Source organism: Atractosteus spatula, chromosome 12 (assembly GCF_055471065.1).
Source record: "Atractosteus spatula isolate fAtrSpa1 chromosome 12, fAtrSpa1.hap1, whole genome shotgun sequence".
NCBI classification, from domain to species: Eukaryota; Metazoa; Chordata; class Actinopteri; order Semionotiformes; family Lepisosteidae; genus Atractosteus; species Atractosteus spatula.
This window is the reverse complement of record NC_142717.1, coordinates 8,226,315-8,253,675: the sequence shown is the minus strand read 5'-3', so window position 1 is coordinate 8,253,675 and position 27,361 is coordinate 8,226,315. Positions and strand designations below refer to the sequence as shown.

The 27,361-nt window shown below is 34.6% G+C and overlaps 1 protein-coding gene across 1 annotated transcript; it reads left to right on the top strand.

The window, feature by feature from the left end:
* The first annotated feature begins 3,673 nt into the window (after nucleotides 1–3,673).
* Nucleotides 3,674–10,146, top strand: LOC148822618 (fucolectin-1-like). Its single transcript, XM_088929472.1, has 4 exons — nucleotides 3,674–3,769; nucleotides 5,279–5,355; nucleotides 8,391–8,676; nucleotides 9,927–10,146. Exons 1-4 carry the CDS (start codon nucleotides 3,747–3,749, stop codon nucleotides 10,120–10,122), a joined length of 582 nt encoding a protein of 193 aa, XP_088785598.1. The 5' UTR covers nucleotides 3,674–3,746; the 3' UTR covers nucleotides 10,123–10,146.
* Nucleotides 10,147–27,361: the final 17,215 nt, after the last annotated feature.

Here is a 27,361-nt window from a genome sequence, read left to right as displayed (position 1 = left end):
ACTTTAGCCATGACTAATTTTCCATCTTATGCATCCACTCTGCTTGGCCTCAATGAAACAACAGAAAAGATCTGTTTTTAAACATTAGTCAGTATTGCAGGAAAATAATACTAGAAATGATAGAAAAAAGTGAAATAATAAAAAAAAATTAGAAATGCAAAATGTTACACTTGACATAAGCATCTACAAATACAGTACTACAGGAAAGGGCATGAAATATGCATGAGTAAAAGAGTTCTTGTAGCGCAGTATGAAGGAAAATAAACCATCTTAGGATGACATAAAAGTTTCTGTTCTTGAATGAATGCTTAAGAAAATATTCTGAGCATGCTGCGAAGGCAAAAATACTGTTGACACTTTATCTCATGATGTAGTGCTCTCCAGAGAAACGTGTACTCCTACACTGTAAGAATGAGTTTTGCTTAACTGTACAAGGCTTGTACAGAGCAAAGGCTAACATTTATGAAAACAGACTCTAAGTGAACTAGACTCTATAATTTGCTTTTATATTTCAGAACAGTGAATTCTTTATCTAACTTTTCTACCATTACTGCTTAATGTTTCCCCAAATAGATTTGGGGACAGTAATTATCAAATTGGACTCAGACTTCAGCATGGATTAATGATTTCTGTCCTCCCACGCCACTCTTGCTGTGACATTTTGAGAACAATGCTGAGACTAAATTTTATTCTTAATTATATGGTTTGGGATTAAAAAGAGACTGGTGGGCAATAATGCATTAGAGCAATTCATTTGGATTCAATTTCTACCTATGTTATGAGATGTGTATGAAATTTAAATTGTGTGGAAATTCATCATTATTTTTTGGCAGTCAAACCATTTCACACTAGAAGTACCATTCGCAATCTGTATCTTAATGGCCTAAATTCTGATATAATGAAAGCTATTTAATTGCAGATTAGCACAGCTGTGAAGGGATTGGCGACATCTGGTAAAATCTTTGCATAAATATGGTCTATGTTGGCACTGAATGGGGATGGTCAATGAGGTAATTGTAATAATAACAAATGGTTCATTTGAAAGTAACAGCCGTTAAGTTCAAACTTTGTTTGGTCATAATATTAATGTTCCTGAGGATATTGAAATCCAGTATTTATAAGATTTTACTTTTGGTCTTTAGTGAATTATTTTCACTTTCACTTGCTTTTACTTGTACCTGCTTATCACATGCCTCATGCATTATGCATGGGTACTATTGCATTATTAAGCTGCCATTCTTTTAATGTTAGGTTAAGTTTGATAAAACTGGATCATCTCCTGCTTTTCCTTTAGATTGTTGAACACAACCTCCTGGTCATTGTGGACACCTTTTGTTCGTGAATCACAAAACTTTAAAAATGGTCGGACTTTGAGTTAAGAAAAATCACACATAACTTTTTTTTTTTAGTTCCCGAATAAAGCTATATCCATTTATGTTCATGATTTAGAATGATAAAGGAGAAGGAAAAGGTTAGAAATGAGTGGAGGCAGTTTGACCAGTCTTGCTCATTTAGTAGTAGTTTAATGATCCTAGAATTCCTTTAATCCGTTCCTTAAAGGATTCCACTGAGTAAGCTTCATAAATCGAAATTGGGTCCCATACTTCTAACAATCCTCTTGAGTGCCCAAAATGTAATATTCATATGTATTGGTTATTATTACATTATTATATTGCTAATTTATCATCATATATTGCTTTGATTATTAATCTGCTTCTAGTCATTAAGAACACTCCTAATCTGACTTGCTCAGTGCCATTCAGGATTTTGTATTTTGTCCAATATAGTAGGTGTGATGCATCTATTGAATAATCTTTAAAGTGAATATCTGTAAAGCAATGTGACTGGTGTAGAAATATTTAACTGCACAAAGAACAAAACAAGAAATTGGATGAGAAACATTTGTTGCCCTGTTTAATGATGGTTCCAGGGCAAAGATAGTCACACAGCAGGAAGCACTTGCAGCCATTGTGTTCTATACAGCTAAGCACTTGCAGTTAAAAAAAAAACAACCACATCTCTTAAAAATGCACTTGACAAGACTACAGATTCTTAATTATATTAAAGCTCAACCACTTTAATCCAGACTATTTACAATTTTGTATGAAGACATGGGTAGTCAGCACACAGTCATACAGTATTTCTATAAATGGAAGAGAGGTGGATAATGCAAAGTGCTTTGTATGTATGACTGCTTCAGGATCAAAAAGGTCTGGGATGTTTTTGTTCTTTTTTTTTGTTTTTGAAAATTTAAAATATGATTTAAAGGTCTAGGTACACTAAAAAGCTAATGCTTTTATTTAGAAGCTGGGAGTTTAAAAAATGAAAGTGTGCCCACTTTTGAAATGGTTTCACATTATCCTGGAAATTATTAGTGTTGGAGTCTTGGATGTAACTTATCTAGCAGATCACAGAAATTGTCATTTAGTCATTTAAACATGCTTGATTTGTAGGCTTGCACATTAAACATATTTTAAACATTTATCTATTGATATTACAGTATATACACTGAACCATACCATACTAAATGCTACTACAGTTACTAATTACTAATACTACTAATTTTCTCCATTCATTGGAAGTTTCATTTCACACCTCTCTGCACCCATTCTGACTTCACACCTCTTGATTGGCCTCTCTTTCTGTCCCCTGCTCCCGCCTCTCACTCCTCCTCCCTCCCAACCTTTGTTCTCCCGCTACTTTACCTTTGCCTACTGCCCTGTCTCTCTCACACCTGAAGAAGGCTCCACGGCCGAAAGGTTGTGTTCTCTTTCTTCTTTTTTCCAGCATGGAATAAACCTATTACTTGTTCCTTTGCAGCCTACGCATGCTGACGCAGCTACCCACCTGAACTACTATTACAGTATACTATTTTAGACAAATCTTTTTTATTTGTATTGTGGTGATGGTAATGTAAACATATTATGACGTGAAAATCAAATATTTAAAATTTAAGATGTCTAAAACCATCCCAGCACAAACTATCACTCATAAGACAGGTAAAACTGATATTATACATAACAAAGCTAAAAAACTATATATTAGTGATATAAAACCAAAAATACTGAAAAATTAAATTATTTTTTAAATTATACATTTAAATTTATGCCATACTGTCAATAAGTAAATAACAGTTATTGCAAATAGTATTCAGAAACTGAAATGATCAGAAAATTAGAGGACACTTTATACTGTATAAGGTTGAATTGGTGTATGAAAATTCTTCAAAATTGCTATTAGAGCTGATGTTTAAGAAATGTCATGCTGTGCAAAGAGAAATGGCTGTTGTCAGTACAGGTTAGCCCTCCTCTCTTCTGCTTGAAGAAAAGGTTGAATATATGTGAATTTTTTTATGCTCTTTGAACAGTTTCTAAAGAATATCATTGCATGTCTTTTGAACATTTAAAAATGGTCAAATTGGATGATACAAAAAGCAATTTTCTAAAGTGATGCATTATGTTTGCTATCCTTAATGATCACAATTACAATGATTTTGCTTGTAACAGTGGAAATTCAATTTCAGTATATTTTTGTGGGAATTTTACCAAAAACGTGTCCTCCCCATTTTGACCTGTGTTTGATTTGTGATCAGTTATATAATAACAAATGTGTTCTTATCAGTGTGTAACTAGACAAAGTTCAACCAAAATCTGATACAACAAAAAATACCTACTTGTAGTTTGCTATATAATGTACCTTGGAGCCTAAATAAGTAGAGTTTAAGAGGAAGGAACACACAAGCAACAATGCTACGTGCAGAATTAATAAGGTAAGAAAAATAAAATTCAATATAGCTGTGGGCAATTAATAATTGACTTCTAATAGCATACAGGAATGAAACTAAAGGTTATTTAAATATGGTAAAATGAACCTTGTAATAATTATTATAAGATAGTGTTAACATAGTATTATAATGTAGCTGTGCTACTTCACGTCCTTCAATTTCCCTACGGGATTAATAAAGTATTATCTATCTATCTAATGGAATGAGAATGTCTTACTAACTTGCCCCTTTTGACTGATCACCTCTTTTTTTGCATGATCCCTGTTTCTAGCTTGTATTTGTATATACAAATTGTATTGGTATTAATGAAAAAAGAGCATACTGTTTGATTGTAAATTACATACTATACATTATATAAGATGACCAGGGGAAGGGTCATTTATATTTTATTTCCTGATGTAGCTCACCTGTGTCTCATTGTTTTGCTGCATAGGTCTTTTCCAAAAGCGGGTCAGCTGGTTCTCCTTGGCGGCCATCTTGCTCAGGTCTATATCAAGTATATTAAGTATTTTGTTCCGGAAATACTGGTTATAAATGACCCTTCCCCTGGTCATCTTAAAATGATCAAAACTTACATGATATATAACTGTATATACAGTGAAAGCAAGAAGGAATATAAAATATTCCAAAGCACAAACATGAACACATTCACACCAGGGCCAATTTTCCCCTAAATGGACCCTTGAATTAATACTACCAGAATTCTTGTTCATTACCTTTCACTACCATTTGACTCCTCCTGCACAAGGGCTATAATTTTGTGAAAGAGAAAATTTACTTGTAGAAGATTACCTCCTACCTCGTATCCTACTTATCAGGTATATCCTATACATTTTATATGGATAGCCTTTCTTAAAACTTGCATCAGAAAATAATTAAGAGGCATGTACTGTCCATCCATCCATTTTCTTCCAGTTCAGAATGGAACACATTCCAGCAATAAAATGGGTGCAAGCCAGGATATACAGTAACCTGGACAGGATGCCAGTACATCTCGGGATACATATACAGTAGACACAAACATGCACAGACTAATGTCTGAGTTAATTTTCCCAGAAGCCAATTAACCTGAAGCTCATGGAGGAAATTCATGCAAACACAAGGGAGAACATACAAACTCCAAACAGATGACACCCTAGGAATCAAACCTTCACAGGACCCCAGGGCTGTGAGGTTGCAATTTTGACCAGTGCACTACCATGGTGCCCACAAAACAACATATCCTATATACTGCACTGTATATTTTTCATCGTATGACCTTCTGACACCACAACTTTGGTATGGTGGACTTTTACTCAGAGCTTTAAAAAACATATACTTCAGATAACTTCCATGCAACGTTTAAACTCAGTTAATTCTACTTCTTGATACCATGATATGCAAACCTATACTACATATTATGGGGAGATGGGAAAAGTTATAGTTTACTTCTTTAATGGTCCAAGATTTGTTTTTTATTTAAATGTGTTAAAATACATGCTTTTTCTCTTTCAGAGTCAGTATCCTTTTATCACTGTTATTTTTCCCTTTTTTGACCAAGTCCAGCAGTGATGACTGCAACTACTTTAACAGTAAGTGAAATCATCTCTGTTAGTCGGGCTTTCTTTTTTTTCTTCATTTAAGTCATTAAGTTAAGATAAAAGTTTTTTTTTCAATTGTTCAAAAAACTTATGTAGTATTTCAAGAGTGGAAAATGTTAGATGTTTTAACTGTAATGCTGATTACAGTCGATGGGGAGCCAGAGCATATTCTGGCAAGCAACAAGCATTGGGCAGAATACACCCTTGGCAGAAAAAGAATGAAACATATACTCACTCATTCACACTAAGTCCAGTTTTCCAGAAACCCAATGCACTTAAAAGTATGTCTTTGGGAGGCTGTGATAGGAAACTGGGGTACAAGGCATACATCTGAACACCAAGAGAACACACAGTACAAATTCCACACAGAGAGAACTCCGGTCTCTCTCAGAATTAAAACCAGGGTCACAGACAACAATGCTAATGACATATGCCCCCATATCAACTATATAGACTTGATAATTTATCAAATTCAAAACAGACCAAATCAAAAACAGATAACCCAACATTATCCCCACCTAACCAGCTCTGTAATTTCTTACCAAAGGATCCTAGATGTTAAATATAATTAAAACAAGACAGAGACAGAGTCTTATAGAATCTCAGATTGTTGATTCAACAAAAATTAGGTGCATAACCACAGAAACCTCTTTTTCCAAAGTAAGGTGTTTCATTATTGGACACACAACAAACAAAAGTAAACATGTCAGCATACCGTGTAAAGGCTATGAAATGATTTGAGGTAAAAGGGGACAGATTATTTTGAGCTTTATAAATCAGGAGATTTTAAAACTAATCCTAAACTTGCAGAGAGACCAAGATAGGATTGACATTTTTGAGGGATTTTGATTTAGTTACACTTTAAGCAGCTGAGTTCTGAAGATACTGCAATCTGTGGAAAGCCTGTTGCATCAGGGGGCAAGAGCAAACAATGCATTACAGTAATCTAAACAAGAGAATGCAAAAGCACGAAGGAGTTTCTTAGCATCTACCTGGAAATCCTAGTAATAATTTTGACATGAGTTTAAAAATTTTAAACCAGGAACCAAAACATAGCAGCAGGATGTTCTACCTGGGTAGTTTACCTAATCGTATAAGCCTCCTGTCAATTGTAAAAACATGTAGAATGATTGAGTAATTAGCGCTCACAATTCTGTGTTAGGGAAAGGAGCTGTCTGGATAGGCTCCGCATGGAATTAGCCACACCTCTAATCAAATTAAGAGATTTATAAAAAAGGGTTGGAGGGAGGTGAGGAGATTTTAAGTTCATATCTAGACTTCAGTTTGAAAGGAGTGGGCATGGGCGTTTGAAACCGATTGGGTTGGCTTACTGGCTTACACCTGTGTGCTAAAAGCTAGATTCTTTGGTAAAGCAAGGAGTTGGATATTGTTTGGCAGGATGCACCAAACCTTTTCTTCAAAGCTGAGAGAGAAAGGCTTTACCATCAACACACAGGTGGTCTTAGAGAGTGTGAGAAGTATGCCAGATAACAACAAACTAGCAGTCAAGTGTTCATAGAAAGGTGTCCCCATCACTGTTTTCTCTGGTTCTTTTGTGACTCCTCATAGTAATCATGAAGTACAAGTTTTGGCAGATTAGTTAAACAGGCACCATATAAGCACATACTGTAGCACAAACCAGACCACAAACAATTTCTCAATGAAAGTAGATGCTGTAGATTCCTGTGACTGGGTTTTATCCCTTCAGAATTCAATTTGTCATAATATATAATTCGCGATTGCATTCGTGCCTGACCCTAGAATTACATTAAACTCAAATAGTTCCAAGAACATTACCAGGAGATTAAAAAGTCTGAATTTCTTAAAATGTATGTTAAAATCCTTTTCCTCAGAAGTGAAAGTTAGGTACAGTATAAAAAGTTATCAGAAGTGTATATAACATATACAATATATAATTAAGTTGATTATAATTTTTATAAATTTTAAATAATTACTTCTTCTGTTTCCTTCACTGAAGTACAGAAAAACTGCCCACAATAATCCAAGTAAAAGTGGACTGCAGATTCCTCACCTGAGAGAACAGGATTTCTTTTTTCTTTTAGTAACTCTTATTTATCAGTATATCAGAGAATATTGAAAATAAACAGCAATCTGTGTACCCACAGAATCTCTTTCAGTTTCCATAAGTAGCACCCGCTGTTCTTTAGACAGCAAAAAGCAGAACAGTCATTAAGCCAGTCTGGGGAGTCAAATTCCTTTAATTTATTTTTATTTCGGGTGAAGCATTAAACTTCTTACACACTATACATCCACATCCTGAATAACCTAACAGTACAAAACTGACATGAACTCAGCTGAATACTGTACAGCACTGAAGGTACAGATATTGCCAGGTTGAACTAAGCACTTGCTTAATTGCTGATGAATATATTTAAATCCTTAGAAAAGCCACTTAAAGCCTTCCCAGGTTTGGGTTCTCCAGTGTGACTTTGGAGACATAAGCAAAACAACAAGCTTTGTGATACAAATGTATGAAATCTCCCCCAAGAAATGAGAAACTCTTGTCCTGATTTTCTTACTGTTTCCCGTTTCATCTTATACAAACATTTACAATATGTTACATCTCATTTTGTTCTAGAATATAAATGTAAAATATGTTTTGTTCCATAACATGCATGTGTAAAGGTAATAAGCTTCAATGCTGTTTTACTGAGTATTTAGCCCAGCATTTCAGTTGTGCAGAAAACTGATGAATATATTAATGATGAATATGCCATTTGTAAATCGCTAAGCATACAAGGAAGGACGTTCTGATCTCAACTTGATTTAGCTAAAGCAGTGCTTAATGTGATATTTATAGAACACAAAGGTGAATTATACAATCAAACTCTGTGATCCACGAAACACTGATTATACCAACCCTCTGCCCTCTGTTCTTAAAAACTGAAAATCTGTCAAAGGTTATGAAATTATTTTTAGCATTCCATTTTGTATGTGTAGGCTTGTCGTGTTGGTTATGTCTTTGTTTCATAGTAATGTCATCCAATCAATTTTTTTTTTTTCAGTTGAAAATGTTGCTCTGCGTGGAAAAGCAACCTTGTCACAGCTGCACAGCCACTTGGGCCTAGCTTCCAATGGTATTGATGGTAACCACAATGGGATATTTGGCCATGGGTCCTGTGTACATACTGGAAATCATGACACCCCCTGGTGGAGGGTAGACCTATTGGAACCACACAGAGTAGAGTGGGTGATCATCACAACACGAGGAGACTGCTGTCCTGAACAGATAAATGGATCCGAGATTCGCATTGGCAACTCATTAGATAACAATGGCAACCAAAATCCCAGGTAGTAGTCACAAAACAACTTTCAGTGTCAAATGATAGAGCTAGTATTGAAGACACGTTTTTTTAAAAAGATTGAGCTCAACTGTTTTGAATGTGGATCAAACCCTTCAAAATGTCCCCAAACCTCCCAAAACTGTAAGGTCCTGTAAAGGTAATTTATTACTTGTTCTAACTTCAGGTGGTGTTTTATAAGTCTTAGTTATTATGTCATGGAGATCATTGATCAGAAATGGACTTTAGAAAAGCAGACACTAGATGTCCCCTTGCATGTAGCCTGTGGTTAGCACACCCATCGATTTGGCATGTGTGCAGTTTTTCATTTTCATCTCTTTAAAGCATTTTCTAATTCTTGAGAAACAAAGCACACACCCACAGAACTAAAGTCTGCTATGCTAAAAGGGCAGGGCTTCTATGAAGGAAGGCTTTGATGCAATTGGTAGTCTTCAGCAATCACACCACCATAATTCACATGTCTTACACACATTGTGATTCTTGTTAGATGTACTTTAATAAGTTTTATTATAATCAGTGTTGAGGATAATGTGTTATATACTCTCACTATACTGTATATAGAGTATGTTAACCAATTCAGATAATGCAATGAATTAAATATGGTATATGATTTGAATATTTAACAAAAGTAAAGTTTAGCATTAATATCTTTTATGATACATTAGTCTTATGCTATAATGATCAGTATCATGCAAAATGTAAGGAATAAAATGCCATGCTATTTTTAAATTTAATTAGTAAATGCTGACAATATACAGTATTGACGTTTTTCAGGAGAAAAGTTTTTGAAAATGACATTTACCCAATGTACTAAACTAAACTCTGATCACACATTATGCAAGAAAACTGTTTAGCTAGTGGATCGTAATCAGAGAACCTCAGAAATAAAGGGAAAGCCTACAACCCAAGTCAAGTAATATGCATAATTCAGACATTTAATATCTCATCATCATTAATATAATGATAAGAATGACATGTTTGGGATAGGGTTTTGACTTCAAATTGGGGTATAGCCATTAAAAAGCATTGACTTCACAATGAGTACCCAGGCAGAAACGTCTGAGAATTCATGCTTTATGCACATTGCAATCACCTATATTGATTGATTTGTTGATTAAGTGATTGATTGACCCATTTATTAGTTGTAGCAATATTTAGATGCTTATCAGGAATACTTATCTACAGTGATTAACTTTATCTATTGCTTACTATAAATATTGCCTTGTTTTTTTGTTTCAGATGTGCAACTATCAATAACCTTCAAACTGGGATTTCAGCTACTTACAAGTGCAATGGAATGGATGGCCGCTATATAAATATAGTTAAACCTGGAAAAACTGATTTTTTGGTATTCTGTGAGTTGGAGGTCTATGGTGTGCCACTGAAAAAGGAATATTGTACACGTAATAACAATAAAGATTGTAATAATTTGTAGACCTTGCATTAAAGAGGAAATGGACTTGAATGATCAGTCTCTCTTCTTGATTTCTTCAGACTCTTAGGAGTCTTATTTTGGTATTGTTGTGTAAAGTGTGGCTTGCTCTCTTCTTCTGATCATATTCACATAGTATGAAATTGTAGCAGTATGGACCTTTCACAAATCCTTACCTAACGTCCATAACAGAACTAAAACACCCACACTGTGCCCCCACATATAAACTCACAAGTAAACAAAAAAAATGTTGAATTTAATTATTACAGAGCTGCTTGATTGCATGTTACAAAAATATAATTGGTTAGAACTACATAAAGCTTATCAGAAAAAACCTTCTGTTCATCTGTTTCACACTGTTCTTGATAGGCAGCGTCATACTCCATTTGAAGTCCACAACAAAATTTGCCAATAAGTGGTAGGATCCCCCTCAATTTTTTATTGTTACAGTTTTTTTAGTTTCTGTCTCTTTGAAGTAATGATTTATTGTTGGCATATTTTTATAAATAAACTTCTTCACCTACCTTGCCCTTTGTAAATTTCAATTGAGCATTCCCTCTTAAGTATTGTAATGTTGACCATTTTATCTACTTAGAATGCACATTCTTAATGATTTCAGTTCCAATCAACCAATCACACAACAAGTAATTTGCATATCTCAATACAAGTACAATCTAGTTCATGTTTTGCTCCGTATTGTAATTTCAAACTCTCAGATTTTTATACTTGTATGTTTTTGACACAAAACGTTATGGGGACACTGATTGGTCAGGGACTCTGGGCATATTCCCTGTTGGCCTACATGTCAATATTTTTGTGGAACATTCCAAAATCCCTTCCCAGGTTATCAAGGCATTGTATGCTCAGTTTGCATCCATTATTAGTTGCTTGTTCAAAGAAAACTAACAAGTTATTTTAGCAAGACCTACTATTTCTAAATCTATGATGCTTATCCCCTCTAATCATATTGCTTTGCAGATAATCCTCTAGTTTAGAATTATCACCTCAATGGCCTTATATTTAACAGAAGCAAGTCTTATTTTTGGTCTGTAATTACTAAGTACCCTTCTGTCACCCCTATTGTAGATGGCTGAGACATTAGCAATTTTCCAGTCAAAGAATATCACCCCTGTCTTGTGTAACTGTTCGAAAAGTTTTATTTTCAGTCTACAAATAACATCCTTTGTATCCTTGCACAAATTGTGGTATTACCTATAATGTTGCAGAGATAGATTTCATATTAATAAATATAACACTATAATTTTACAAGTCTGAAATCTTGTAGACCATTATACGAACATTCCATCAGAGTTCTGATGACATTTTGTTGAAGTCTTATTATACTGAAAGCTTGGTACAATTCAAATATTTTAGTTGGATTTTAGTTGAATATTTCTACTCACCAAAATAACTACAGTACACATATTTAAACAAACAGTTACTAAGACCATGTAGCAACTATAAGCTTCAGCCAGCTACAGTACATATACAGTATAAAAAATCCTAAGGAGTATACTATATATAGTGTCAGTCCAAACTTCATCAGATTGAGCAGCAAAAGGTCATAGTGTCACTTGTAGGGTAAATTAAAAGGAAAATAAGAAACACTTTAATAAAAACAGTGCGTGGAACGGATCTCCCAGCCATGTGATTCACCCATTCCAGGAGTTTCACCAAGAGGCAGGTTTTCTCTGTCGGTAATTTCCATTCAATTAATAACTAAAGTACCAAACAAACAAGATGGGCCAAATGACTTCTCTTTTTTCAGGTATCTTATTTGAATAATTATTATGTATGAATATCATTAATGATATTAATAAGTATTATTATAGCTATTGTTATGTTATAAGAAATATCTATTGGAAACCATTTGCAAAGCTCGACTACTTTTTAATTTGATTTAGACATTAAAATATGATCTAAATGAAAAACAATATTTTAATTATTTGCTACAGTATATACCAAAATATACACTTCTATGCATGAATTGGAAACATTTCAAGCAATAGAATTTACAAAGAAATCAACATTACAAAACATCTCATTACACACTTATTTTGCTTTTTGCTGGGGTCCCCTTTCATGCATTTTCATTTTCCTTCAGGCAAAAAAAACATGAAAAACTATTTTTTTCAATGCTTTCTGCTCCTGAACTGGAAAGCCCACAAAAAACCCATTTCATTTTCACATGTGCATCCTTCACAATGAACACAACAACTCCAAAGACTAGTATTCATTCGCTGCTTATACTGTATGGCTTATGTACTGTAACTTAGTTTATCCTATGGCAAAAAAACAAAAAAAATATTTAATATAAAGAATTTCATACCTTCAGTGATGCAAATCAGATTTATTTTGTAGACTAGTTCATATATTTAACTTCTTTGAAAATTACACTAAAATGAAACAATATGGATATAAAATTATAAAAATACCATCGTTTGATTTGCAAATTGTGGATAGGAATGTCTGAAAGCGTCCTGCATCTACAGTTTATAACAGAAGTTGTCATCTCTATTAGGCTGTACATATTTTTATTAGATGAAAAGTAGTCTGTCAATGGTTGAAATTGTTAACAGAATATTATATTCTCTTTATAAACTCTTCACAGAGTGGGGTGTATATAGAGATGTTTTAATTTTTCATTCTTGTACAAATATATGGAGGGAATTTCAATGTTTTAAAGAAAAAAAATTGAGGGGTGTATTTAGCGTGGAGGAAGGGCGATGCATTGCCTAACGAGTCACAGCTGGACAGCCGTAGCCTAATGAAGAACAGCTGTACAGGCAATATATAACCACACTGGACACGCCTCTGACGGGCTGAGTAGCGTCCGTTTCTGGAAGGGGAGCGATGCTATACTGACGGTTCTGGAGGGGGGATTGTACTCGAACGTTAGGTCGGCCCTTTTCTTTTCGCCTGCCCCGCTGTGCAGTTCCACCGGGGCAGGCTGTTCCTTTTTCACAAGTTTTATTTTCGGCCTTGCGCTCCCAGACTGGACCCCGCTAGATAGGGTAAGTCCAGCATAGGCGCTGCTCTGCACCGACAGCGCAGCGCCGCTTTTTGTAACGGCGCAATTTTCCCTTGTTTTCTTCCGGTTTTTGCCAACGTCACACCGGTACCTCCCGATACCTCTCGATAGGTTACCGGTGTTCGCCACGGCTCCTCCCACTACCGCCTTGCTACACTACGTTTTTGGGTAGTGAATGGTTTTCTTAAGATCTTACGTTGTACAATATGCAAGCAGAAAGCAGTGAGGTGAAGACTTAATATTTCTCTTTTACCACAATCAATATCAGGGTAGAATAAAAGTGATTTATCTGACATGTTAAAGTTATTAAAGACTTCTCTTCTGGGCTGTTTAAATGACTAATCTCTTGCCTTGGTGATTGTGTATTTTGGAAAGCTCAAGTGGTCAACTGAATTTCAATGATTTTTGTAAATGTAAAACATGAGTGATAAAGAGTTTTTGGAGAACACTAAGGAGGAGTGGTTTGGCTTCATCTGAAGTTTAATACTACATGGAGAAAATAAGAATTACACTTCTGCAACTGGTTGCCTACAAGAGGGAGCATAACCTCCCCCCCCGTAAAGCAGAAGAGGTGTTTGGGGAGGTCACTCAAGGCCCACAGTTGATAACCTTTAGCTACACCCTTCAGCTCTTTCTCTTATCTTCTCTAATAAATGTGAGAGAAGCCCCACAAGCCCTGAAGTGCATGTGGTCTTATTCATCCAAGATGAAGAGATGTCTATCAAAACTTGACAGCAGTACCATGATGCATTAGGCATGTGATTATGATATTACAGTAGGTATTGAACTGGAATACAAGAGATGAACCAATCTCAAAATCTAACATCCCAGTGAGCGTACTGTACCTAAAGCTAAATGCATATGACACAATCATTAACTTAATAAAGAAGAAAATCCATGTACAGTAAATTAGAAGTCAAAGAGAAACTAAAATATAGGAAAACCAAAATGGAGAAAGAAAAATGTGAATGATTTTCTTTCATATAGGTAAGAGTTTTATTAGTACTTATAAACACCAGCACAAAATGAAATTTGAATAAAAAACCTAAAGTAACCCTGACCTTTCAGATTAACCAACAGTAATTATTAAACTTTCATTTTAGAATTTTGTTTTTAAGGAATTTCTTATGCTGTATAGCCTAATCTGAATAATACTGTTTGATTAAATATCTTACAGTAGATAACAGAATACAATATTAGTTTATGAATTGGGCGGTTTACCTGTAACAATTAGTTTACAATTCTATTTTGAGCTATATAGGAATTTGTGCTGTCACAGTTAATTTTCAACACGTGTATCCACCCGGTTATGTTCACAATTATCAGAACTGGTACAGTACAGTGTAGGCATGACATTCTTAATTGTTTTCTCAGTGCTGATGAATGAAATTCCAGTCCTTGACCCAGGTGGAGACAACAGGTGTTCATATGGGTTGGATAGGATGATATGCTGTAACTCTATAAGCCTTGCACTGTTTTGATAAGTACTTAGAGGTTGAGACAGGTGAACAAGACATATCTGCTTTTCCAAATGCATTCACATAGGGCTTTCCAGCAAAGAGCACACATACTACTGTACTCACCCTTGCAGTAATTAGTAACCATCTTGCAGTAAAATTGTGCCCATGAATCTTGTATATTACCTCTCTACATTTGCATAGGTAGAGTAGCATGTTAAGGCAAGACCTACAGTAGGAGGAAAATAACTCTACCCTTGAGGAAGATAGTCCAGAATCTCGTAAAATATAGAGTGAAACTTCTAAATGCTCAAACGAGAGTGGTGGTAGCTCCTAACTTGATACTATTATGCAAAAATGTAAATGTGATTGAGCTTACTTTTCATGTTCCATTATCTGTTAAGATTTGATTTCACACAGTAGGTGCCAGTGTTCTAAAGCATCAGAAAAGCATTTAAAGTATATAATGTATATTATTAAGTCTGAAGGAAACAATTTGTATTTTAGGCTGTTTTTGTCCATCGAAAGCTGCACAGCAATTTTAGATACATCTCTGGTCCTTGTCTTTTGTAACATTAAACTGCACATTGTGCTCTAGCAGCTCCTAAGAACAATAAAACCACTAAAATTAATTATTAATGAATCATTGAAAATATCTTTAATTTTTTCAAATATATTTAATTGTCAATATTTGAAAATTAGTTTTAAAGGTGGTTTTGTGCATTTGACAAAAATGAACAAAATTAGAGGGGTTTTTAAACTTTCCTGGTGGATATGTTTTTCACATCCAGGTACTGTATCCCATTCTTTAAAGTTAAAATAATGGGCATCCTTGGGAATTTTCCCACAGTTGTGTGGTTTTATGAGGTAACTGGAACAACAAAATCTTTTTTTTAAAAAAAGACTAAAATAATTGCTTTTAAATCCTTAAGCTCATTTTTGTGGGTAATGAGGGATGGGAAATGTCAACTCCGAAGACAAGAAGACAATGATGATACAGAATCAATGAAAAGGGTGAGAGAGAGAGAGTAGAACAGAAAAAAAATGGAATGAGGAGAAGCGAGAGTAATTCTTTCATAGTACATCAGCAAGACATTTTTTAGGTAATTTGAGCACTACAAAGACTGAAAATAGGCTTTAAGTGAGGGACTATTGTTTTATATATGTGGAAGGTTCCCATTTGTGGTATCTGTTTAGAGAATTCTTAAGAACTTTCACATATCGGTAAAAATCTGTATAGCTGTGGAAATTGTTAATTTTCTGTGCATAAATATGTCCTTTTCTGTCTAGTAATTACTTTATCACACTTTGCTGCATGGTGTTATGTACTGTATTCCCTGACAAACAGGTAATGTTTAATTGCTACTTTATTTTCATGCACATCAAGCTAGTGTCTCAAGTTTGATATTGGTTTGATATTTCTTACAGTATAATTGTTACTGTTTGTAACAATTTTGTTTTGTTTGTAACTTCCTCCTTACCACCTATATATACTGTATTTAATTACTATACTGTATACTATATTGAGTATACTCTGTGTGAAAGCATATGCTTGTGTGTGCTCTGCAAAAAGGAAACAGTTATGCATTTACTTTACCTTTTGGAGAGATTAAGTCACTGAAGAAAATGGTTTGGAAGTGTGTTTGGAATTAATAAAAGTATAGTTAAATCAAGATGTCTGTTATCAGTGTTTCATATCTTTTACCATTTCAGTTTTTTTTTGCGTTGAAACCACAGCTTTAGTCTATTTCAGTCTGTTCACCTTGCTCTGCTGGTAAAAATGTCTAGGCTAAATTATTCTAGTCCCTCTCTCTATTAATGTACAGATTCTATTCATGTAATTAAATCAAAGCAGATGCTATAGACTGACGGCAACGTCTGTTGTGAATATATCAAAGTAGCGCAGGTGACACTAATGGTTTTTTATTAGCCACAAGCAAAATCATTTTTATGATATATGGCAGCATCTCCTTTCATTGACCTTCAGTTATTAAAAAGTAAATTCAATTTTGCACAGGTTGTTGTGTATAATAATTAAGGAAAAAATATATTAGTGCTGGAAATGTTATTTTGGTACTTGTTAAAATTAATTGGCTTAATTGAATTGCTAAGGATACCGTAAAATTGCCAGAGTTACTATAATGTAAAGTGTTTAGACATTGAGACTGTAATTTTGTGAAAGATGGAATTTTTCATTATGTTGATAGAGTACTCTGAACTCTTGGCCAAGTGAGATCTTAATTGACTTCTTCTCTGAAAGTGTTTGAACTGTAAAAGCCCAATAAGGTAATTTATACTTATCAAAGGACTTATACTAGGACACTATTGTGTAGTTACAGAAATGTAATAAGTTATAGAGTAAAATTAAAATATTCCATCTACATAATGCCAGCTATATATATATACTGTACAGTATATAATGATTACAATATAACAATATAGCAGTGAAGCTTAGAAAATAACACAAGTGTTTAAAAAGGTTATAAATGAGAGGAGATCGATCAGCACATCTAGCCACTTTAGTTGCTACTAGCTAATTGATCTGATAATCTCATCAAGCAACGTCTTGAAAGAAGTCAGAAAATCAGCTTCAACAACCTAAATGTTGCTGTAGCTTATGTCGTGTCCATACCAACATAACCCCTTTGAGAATAGGAGACACTCCTTTAAATGTGTTAAATTCACTTGCACATAGTTTTCATTTATGTATTCTGGTTCATATTTCACTATTGAAGAACCCTTTCGGGTGATTTTGTCAATGCCATTGAGTATTTCAAATGTATAATTTAGTATCCACTTAGTATTCTCTGTTTAAGACTACAAAGGTTAAATATTTTAGCCTGTCATTGTACTGTAGGACAGTCCTTTGAGCCCTGAAATACATCTGGTTGCTCTTCTCTGAATTAATTCCAGAGCACTGTATTTCTTATGTCTTAGTGACAAAAACTGTTCACACCTTTTTTTAGGTATTACTAGTGAATTGCACCATTTTAGCATATTTGTAACACCTACTTCTACACTTTTAAGCACTTTGTAGTTTGCGTATGCTACCATCACTTGTTTACATTTTACATTAAATGTCAACCACCAGGTATTTTCCTTGTCCTAATTTTGGTGTAAATTCTTTTGAATGAGTTTTTCAGGTTAAATTCAGTTTAGTATATTATCTTAACTTGTTAGTTACACCAGAATCTATATTGATAAGAGTTAGGAAGAGCAATGGTTCTTTTGTACTTCACTTCTTGAATCCCTGCAATTTGACTCATCTCCAAGCAGTCAAATAAGTTACATGGATTTTATTACATTGATCAAATTTTTATCAGTTTTTACAGGACCGCTTCAAATTATACCAGGCAGGAAAGATATTTATACCAGCTAAATGGTTCCTGGAGTCATAACAAATATGTTAATGTGTTTTCAGGGAAGGTTTCAGTAATGGCGCTGAAAGATCAAAGAAATGTTTAATATCGCAGGTATGTATATCCTTGGTCCATGCAGCCCTGATCACCAGCTCATCTTTACTTAAGCTTTTGACTCTGGATCCTTATTTTCACTGTTGATTTTAAAGTAGTCCCAAATAATTCATGTGGAACAAGCACACATAGGAGCATTTTCACATGGTCAATAGGAATAATTGATCAAACAGTCCTGGCTTAATTACTACAGTGAAACAAATAATCTCCAAATAGCACCTGAATCCTTTCAGATAATTGAAATTTCTGATTGATTTATTGATTCATTCTGATTGAGGCATATCAATCTTCACAGCTTACACACTCCCAACAGTCAACCTAACTGTTTAATAAAAACAATGTGGTTTGGTGCTGAAGTGTTCACATTATGCAGTTAACATTCATTTTTGTAGTTTGTAAATTTATCCGTTTATGCTTGTTTTACATGTTTTCTTCTGTTTTGTTTCTCACAAATCACAATAAAAGTTCATTTCTACTGGGGCTAAATGTCTAAATGATTCACCACAGGCTAACGCTTTCCTGTTTGTATAAGTTATGTTAATCTCAAAGGCAGATGTTCCTTCAAGGCAGCTTTTCGATTGACCCAGTTGCCACAACAAATGTGGAATATTTTTGAACTCCATGGCTTCCCAAAGGCCCTACAGGTAGGTGGTCAAGTTAAAGATAATGCTGTCTTGCAATAACTGTCTAGAAGTATAAAACATTTACAGTGTATATGTGATTTTAAATCAAATGCCTTTTCTATTTTTATCATGGTTTCAAAGTAGACTCGAAGGCAGATAGGCATTGGCAATCATTTTAACATACTAAATCTGACTTTTTATTTATATGATTTAATTTACATTGATTGTATCAATGCACTTCTCATATGGGAATTTAAAGGTTGCTACAATGCTAGCTTAATAGGCATGATTATTTAAAGCCTAATTTGTTGACTTGCTCCTTGTCACCTTTGTAATAGGGATGCATTATTGGAATTACATGTTACTTCTGTTATTCCTAGAACCAATTTTCATTGGGGACTTATTTGTCAATGTTTATCTATAGCATGACTTTGCCTAACAATTTAATTATTTAATATCGAAGTTAAAGAAATAAGGGAGAAAAAGGAAAGGAATTCACTATTGAATGTCATAACATTGAAATTTCAGTTCTGTGTTAAGACATGTCAAATGGATTGTATTTAATTCTGTTTCTGAGGCAAAACGTCTATTGCAGTTCTCATGCAAATTGATTCATTTTTTCTTTAAGGAGAATTGTGTTCTAAGCTTTATCCTTCCTGAAACTAGCAAAGGCTAAGTCTATGCCCTAGCAATCCATTCAGTTTTACAGGACTGTTTTTATAAGGGTACCTGTCAAACAAATGCAGTACTTCTTTCAAGAGCAAATTGGTTCAACCTGAAGGCCTAAATCCCCAGGGTAGGAGAACAAGAGAAATCTGGAGGGGGGTCTTAAAGTTCGCAGAATGAAATCTATTTTTATAACCATCGATTCAGCATGCCAAAGAGAATTATAAGCCTTTTAAGCATTTTTCTCACTTTTTTATATACTTGAAAAATGTTTGTATAACCATAGTTCACAGTCTAGGCATGATTCATGTTTAACCTTGTGAAAATTACCATCTTGGGGGGGAAAAAAGAAGAGTATCTCTTTTTTAAGTCATCCAATATTTTAGGTTAGAAAGCAGCCAACTGTAAATATAGAGTTGCAATTGGAAGGCTATAAGGCTCATCTTTCTCCTAAGATGGAGTCAAACCCATGCTCTTTAGCATTGAATCGAAGAATTATTGAATTTTTGAAGATTTCCAGGATTTAATGCTCAGTGACAGATTACTCTCCATTGCATAAACAAAATGCTCATTATTGATTTGTAGTATTACGCACATTCAGTTTGACTGACAGTACAGTGGTTGACAACTGAGAATTCTAGAGTAAATATACAGTAATTCTGAGAAATACCATTAGAACAAACTTATGTGAAGCCTGTGCTACTGGTGACTGTACTGTGCATATGACCATAAAAAATTACATGTATATAATTAATGTATGGTTGTGTAATGGGAAGTGAACAATAAAATACGTGTACCTGATGTATTTAATTCTGTTTCTTGGGCAACATTTCTGTTCCAGTTCTCATGCAAATTAATTCATTTTCATTAAGAAAAAATGTATTTGAAGCTTTATCCTTCCTAATACTAGCAAAGCGTGAGACGACAGTAGCAATTTACATCACATTGCTCCAAAAGGGAATGTTGCCTAAATTGGAAAAAATAATACAGTTCAAAATCTTGCCTTGTTCATTGAATGCAAATGCATCTTAAGAAAAGAAGCACAACTTTTTCGGTATTATTGACTCTTATCTCAGTTAAGCCTGAAACCATGCTGATGGAGATCAACATCCAACACATTTCCAATAGTAGAATACTTTTTGATGCATTCTATTTAGTTTGATGTGCTTGCATAACCATTTCAGACAAATTTTGTTTGTCATTGAATGCACATGCATATTAAGAAAAGAAGCCCAGCGTTTTGGGTATTATTGACTCTTACCCCAGTTAAACCTGAAATCATACTCACTGAGATCACCATCCAACACAACATTGCCAATAGTAGAATACATGTCAAAATATAGAATATTTTCCTTGTTCACACATTCTCATAAGTTTGGTGTGCTTTCTTAACCATTTCAGACAAATATTTTGTTTGTGAAGTATATTTTGCACTCAAATGAGTGAAAGGTTACATTAATTCTTTGAAGAAATTCTGAAGCCTAACCCTAACCTAGCACGAAGCCAAAGCCAGGGTAAGGATTCTTGCAAAATGTAGATACTTTTTGAAGGCATGGCTGTGTTATAGAACAGAAGTTACATTTAGGACCAAGTGTTATTTCAATGATCAGATTTTTTTCTTCCATATACTCCAGTATATACAGTGGTGTGAAAAAGTGTTTGCCCCCTTCCCGATTTCTTATTTTTTTGCATGTTTGTCACACTGAAATGTTTCAGATCATCAAACAAATTGAAATATTAGACAAAGATAACACAAGTAAACACAAAATGCAGTTTTTAAATGAAGGTTTTTATTATTAAGGGAAAAAAAAATCCAAACCTACATGGCCCTGTGTGAAAAAATGATTGCCCCCTAAACCTAATAACTGGTTGGGCCACCCTTAGCAGCAACAACTGCAATCAAGCGTTTGCGATAACTGGCAATGAGTCTTTTACAGCGCTGTGGAGGAATTTTGGCCCACTCATCTTTGCAGAATTGTTGTAATTCAGCCACATTGGAGGGTTTTTGAGCCTTAACTGCTTTTTTAAGGTCATGCCACAACATCCCAATCGGATTCAGGTCAGGACTTTGACTAGACCACTCCAAAGTCTTCATTTTGTTTTTCTTAAGCCATTCAAAGGTAAACTTGCTGGTGTGTTTTGGATCATTGTCCTGCTGCAGAACCCAAGTGCGCTTCAGCTTGAGGTCACGAACAGATGGCCGGACATTCTCCTTCAGGATTTTTTGGTAGACAGCAGAATTCATGGTTCCATTTACCACTGCAAGTCTTCCAGGTCCTAAAGCAGCAAAACAGTCCCAGACCATCACACTACCACCACCATATTTTACTGTTGGTATGATGTTCCTTTTCTGAAATGCTGTGTTACTTTTACGCCAGATGTAATGGGACAATCACCTTCCAAAAAGTTCAACTTTTGTCTCATCAGTCCACAGAGTATTTTCCCAAAAGTTTTGGGGATCATCAAGATGTTTTCTGGCAAAACTGAGACGAGCCTTTATGTTCTTTTTGCTCAGCAGTGGTTTTCGTCTTGGAACTCTGCCATGCAGGCTATTTTTGCCCAGTCTCTTTCTTATGGTGGAGTCATGAACACTGACCTTAACTGAGGCAAGTGAAGCCTGCAGTTCTTTGGATGTTGTTGTGGGGTTTTTTTGTGACCTCTTGGATGATTCGTCGCTGCGCTCTTGGGGTAATTTTGGTCGGCCGGCCACTCCTGGGAAGGTTCACCACTGTTCCATGTTTTCACCATTTGTGGATAATGGCTCTAACTGTGGTTCGCTGGAGTCCCAAAGCTTTAGAAATGGCTTTATAACCTTTTTCAATTACTCTGTTTCTCATTTGTTCCTGAATTTCTTTGGATTGCAGCATGATGTCTAGATTTTGGGGATCTTTTGGTCTACTTCACTTTGTCAGGCAGGTCCTTTTTAAGTGATTTCTTGATTGAGAACAGGTGTGGCAGTAATCAGGCATGGGTGTGGCTAGAGAAATTGAACGCAGCTTTCTAAAGATGGGATAAACCACAGTTGATTTATGTTTTAACAGGGGGGGCAAACACTTTTTCACACAGGGCCATGTAGGTTTGGATTTTTTTTCCCTTAATAATAAAAACCTTCATTTAAAAACTGCATTTTGTGTTTACTTGTGTTATCTTTGTCTAATATTTCAATTTGTTTGATGATCTGAAACATTTCAGTGAGACAAACATGCAAAAAAATAAGAAATCAGGAAGGGGGCAAACACTTTTTCACACCACTGTAGGTATTTACACTGCATTGACCTAAAGGCAAGAGTTTGAAAGAAAGTGATAAAACTGTTCAAAACGGCAATGACTTTGGCATTGAATGCACATGCATACAAAGAAATGAAGCCCAAACTTTAGGGTTTTTCTGCCTCTTACCCCAGTTAAACCTGAAACCATGCTCATTCAGATCACCATCCAACACACCATTTCCAATAGTAGAATACATGTCCATATATAGAATATTACCTTTGTTAAGCATTCTCATTAATTTTGTGTGCTTGCTTTACATTTCAGACAAATATTTTGTTTCAATGGAGTATATTTTGCCCTCAAATGAGGGGAAGGTTACATTAATTCAAATTCGAAATTTTGGAACACTAACCCTAACCTAGTGCAAACCCAAAGCTAGGGTTAGGGTTGGATTCTAGCAAAACGTAGGAACTTTCTGATGGCATGGCTGTGTTTTGAACAGAAATTATATTTAGGACAAATGTTATTTCAATGATATCTTCAGATTTCTTTTCTTCCATATACTCCAGTATATAGCTATTTGCACTGCATTGCCCAAAAGGCAATGTTGTCTTCATTGCCCTAAAGGCAAACGTTTGAAAGAAAGTGATAAATCTGTTCAAAACGTTGACTTTGGATTAGAATTCACATGCATATAAAGAAATGAAGCCCAAGCTTTTGGGTTTTCTTGACTCTTGCCCCAGTTTAACCTGAAACCATGCTCATTGAGATCACCATCCAACACACCATTTCCAATTGTAGAATACATGTCCATAAAAAGAATTCTACCCTTGTTAATGCATTCTCATTAGTTTTGTGTGCTTGCTTAACCATTTCAGACAAATATTTTGTTTCAGTGGAGTATATTTTGCCCTCAAATGAGGGGAAGGTTACATTAATTCTAATTAGAAATTTTTGAACCCTAACCTAGTGCATACCCAAAGCTAGGGTTAGGATTCTAGCAAATGTAGGAACTTTCTGATGGCATGGCTGTGTTTTAGGACAGAAATTATATTTAGGACAAGTGTTATTTCAATGATACAGTATCTTCAGATTTTTTTTCTTCCATATACTCCAGTTATAGCTATTTGCACTGCATTGCCCAAAAGGCAATGTTGTCTACATTGCCCTAAAGGCAAAAGTTTGAAAGAAAGTGATAAAACTGTTCAAAACGTTGACTTTGGCATTGAATGCACATGCATATTAAGAAATTAAGACCATACTTTGAGGATGTGTTGACTTTTATCCCATTTAGTCCTGAAACCATGCTCATTCGGATCACCATCCAACAAAACATTTTCAATAGTAGAATGCATGTCCAAAAATAGAATTCTACCTTTGTTAATACATTCTCATTAGTTTGGTGTGCTTGCTTAACCATTTCAGACAAATATTTTTTTTTCAGTAAAGTTTTGCACCCAAATAAGTGGAAGGTTGCATTAATTCTTTGAAGAAATTCTGAACCCTAACTCTCACTTTCGTAATCCCATAGCTAAGGCTAGGATTCTTGCAATGCAAATTCTTTTTTATGGCATGTTGCGTTTTAGGTGAGAAATTATATTTACGACAAGTGTAATTGCAATGACATCTTCAATTTTTTTTCTTCCATATGTATACATGTCCTTACATTCCTTCTATTTTTACAGGACTCTTTTTATTATAAAGATAATGGTATCTGTCAGACAATTACAGTACTTCTTTCAAGAGTTTCTTTCATGAGTGTTTGAAATAATTTTTGAAAGACTTATTGTTAATATTTTTGTAATTTTTGGTACCACAGCTTTGTTATATTCCACTGACTTTGTTATATTGATATGAGCAGTCAAGTTAGGGCAGTGAGAACAGGACTGGACATTGAGGTTAGATGTCATTATTTAACACACGAAGCCCCCTGGTGTGTATAATCCAAGTGAGTCACAGATCTGCTCACAAATATCCATCTCATGCTGACTCATACTTAATGGCAAGCAGTTTTAATAAAGATATCATCAGTAACACATCCACTAAGCCATCCATCTGTGTCTAGCTCCATAGCTGTATTATTTAATTGTTTGTATGACAAAAGTCTTTCAGAATGACAGTGAAAAGTTGCTAAATGGTCCCTGCTTTCAAAACAAATATGTTATGATTCAGGGCTTAAGAAATAATTCTAGACATGTCCACAAGTAACAGTGTTTTCAGGGAAGGTTTCAGTTATGGTGCTGAAAGACCATCTTATTCCTTTGAAATGTACGTATACTCATTTATCTGTTGTCAGCTTGTAATATGCAGTAAGGTAAATTAACTGAAGTGGAGTCAAAGCAATTAATTCAAGATACAGGTATTTCACATTTATTGGGAGCACGGTGCTTAACATATTGGTGACATTCAAAGAAAAAAATACACTTCAGCACAATGCTAGCAATTTGAAAACTAACAAACAGAAGAAAAAGCAAATGAATTTTGTGGTGGTAAATTTCTTCCAGATATTTTAATTGTTTTCTGATTTCTAGAATAAAAACCTCTGAAAGATCGGAAATATATTGTTACAACTTCTGACAAATATTAATGACTAATGAAAGTGCAGAATTCCTTAAGAAAAAGTACTTGCTTTAGGGCTGTTGCCTCTTCTATTGTTAAGGTCCTTACACTTATCAAATCCTTGCTTTGTATTAAAGGACATTTCACCTGCTGAACACGATCAAAGGTTTTTAAGTCTCTCTGTGCTGCTGGCACTTGATGGCACTATCTATCCATACTGATACAAGAATGTCATTTCAGCTTCAGAGAAATAAAATGATTTATTGTGTCCTGTTTCCCATTTGTGAAAAATGTTTTTGATTGAAGTACAGTATGTTTCATTCCTGCTTGGTACAATTAAAAAACTAAGTTTTGGGCCAAAATATCTCAAAGTGATCAAACTAGTAAAGTATTTGGAATGGTCAAAATGAAAAAAATATTTACACACAGCAAGTTACCACATGGTCATTGTTTAGGGAAATAAACATCTAGCAGCAGCAGTCAAAAATTTGTATTTGTATTATTAACTTAAAATGGTCATTTTAAAATGTTTGTTTTACATATCAGATTTTTTATCTTAGCGTTAGTAGTGTCAAATATAATGTTTTATTTCAAAATAAAAAAATATATTTTTAAAAGCTTTTTCATACACCTTAGACTCCCAGACTCCCTTTTCTAAAAGAAAAAAAATGTGGAGTCAAGTTTAGTGGAGACATACAACTACATTTATTTCTAAAGTAAAGTTTGTACTGTATATTAAATGTATTTCTAAGTAAAATACACAGTATCATCTAGTTAAAATTCCATTTCTAGACATTGACATTTTATCCTGATAATAAATGGCAAAAAAACTAATGTGAACCAGTATTTTTAACCTTCCAGAAAATGTATTTATTTTCAGTTTCAGATAAAGCCATCTAATAATTCCTAGCAAGTGCTTTTAATCCCTAAGTGTTTTGCATAGACGAGGGGACCTATTTCTTCCAACATTTGAAGTGCATTGTGCCAGACAGGCCACAACTCTGAAATGAGAAATATTAAAACAAAACAAGGAATTTCTTCACCAATTGAATGAAGGGGAAAAGCTGGGGAGGCCATGCTATGCAAACCCAAACTGGAGTTTAGGCACAACATCAGGGTTAACACCCTTTACTTACTGTGTAAACACTGCAATAGGACCATAAATGACCGAGTACTGTAGTTGAAGCTATTGTTCAATACCTCATAAAAGAGATGGCACCTCTCCCAGCATAACATCCCCAGTTATCACAAAGGGACATTAGATTAAAAATCCTGGTTCAGAGAGATGAGTGTCACCAATTCATCCATTAACATTTTACAACTCGGTTTTCTTCAAAGTTCTCCCAACCCAGTACTTACTAGGCCCACATCCTTTCCTAGTTTCAGAGATCTGATGAGATCAGGGTAAAAAGTACTATAGTAGCACCATTACAGAAAAAAGTAAGAAACGGGACCTAAAGTACACAATTCAAGAAGACACCAAGAACATATAATTCAAACATCCAGAGGCACTGACACAATTCATGTAAAAGACTTGTTTAGCTTTTGCTGTGGATCTTTGATCAGTTTCTTTTTGTTTCCATGGTAACTGCAGGAGACCTCAGCAGGCTCTTGAACATGCATTATATATTGTAGTACAATCCGTGTTTTAATTTAACCATAAATACTTAATTCTTTTAATTGTTCACATATGGCATATATTCCAGTGATTTAAGAGGGATATTTATCTGGAACGCTCAGTTCCACTGCTCTTTGCTTGATGGATTTAGTGAACAGCCACTGTCCCAGATGTGGCCAGTTTTGTAGACATATTCTTGCAGAAATGTAATGATTTAAAAAATTCTTACAGTAACATGTACTAATATCCTACTTATTTAAAGCTTTACTTTATGGCTTCATTTACATATTTCCAGAAATATTTGGTAACTGTTCTTATGTTTAAATGTCCAAACTTCTTCATACCCCCGAGTCATCTTGGTCTTGGTCTCAAGAATCCAGAAATGAATAGGGACAAACGTAATTTGGAAAAAAAAATGCATATTTTTTAGGCTCCATTGCTTTTTTTCCCTTCATTTGGCTTCCGATAGTGTGTCTCATCCTGTCTGTTCTGATGAAGAAGCTAATGAAAGAGTTAAATAGTTAACACCATTAACGCTTTAACCAGCAAAAGTCATACACTACATTTTTGTTTTGTTTTGCACCATAAACTGACCAAAACCAAAA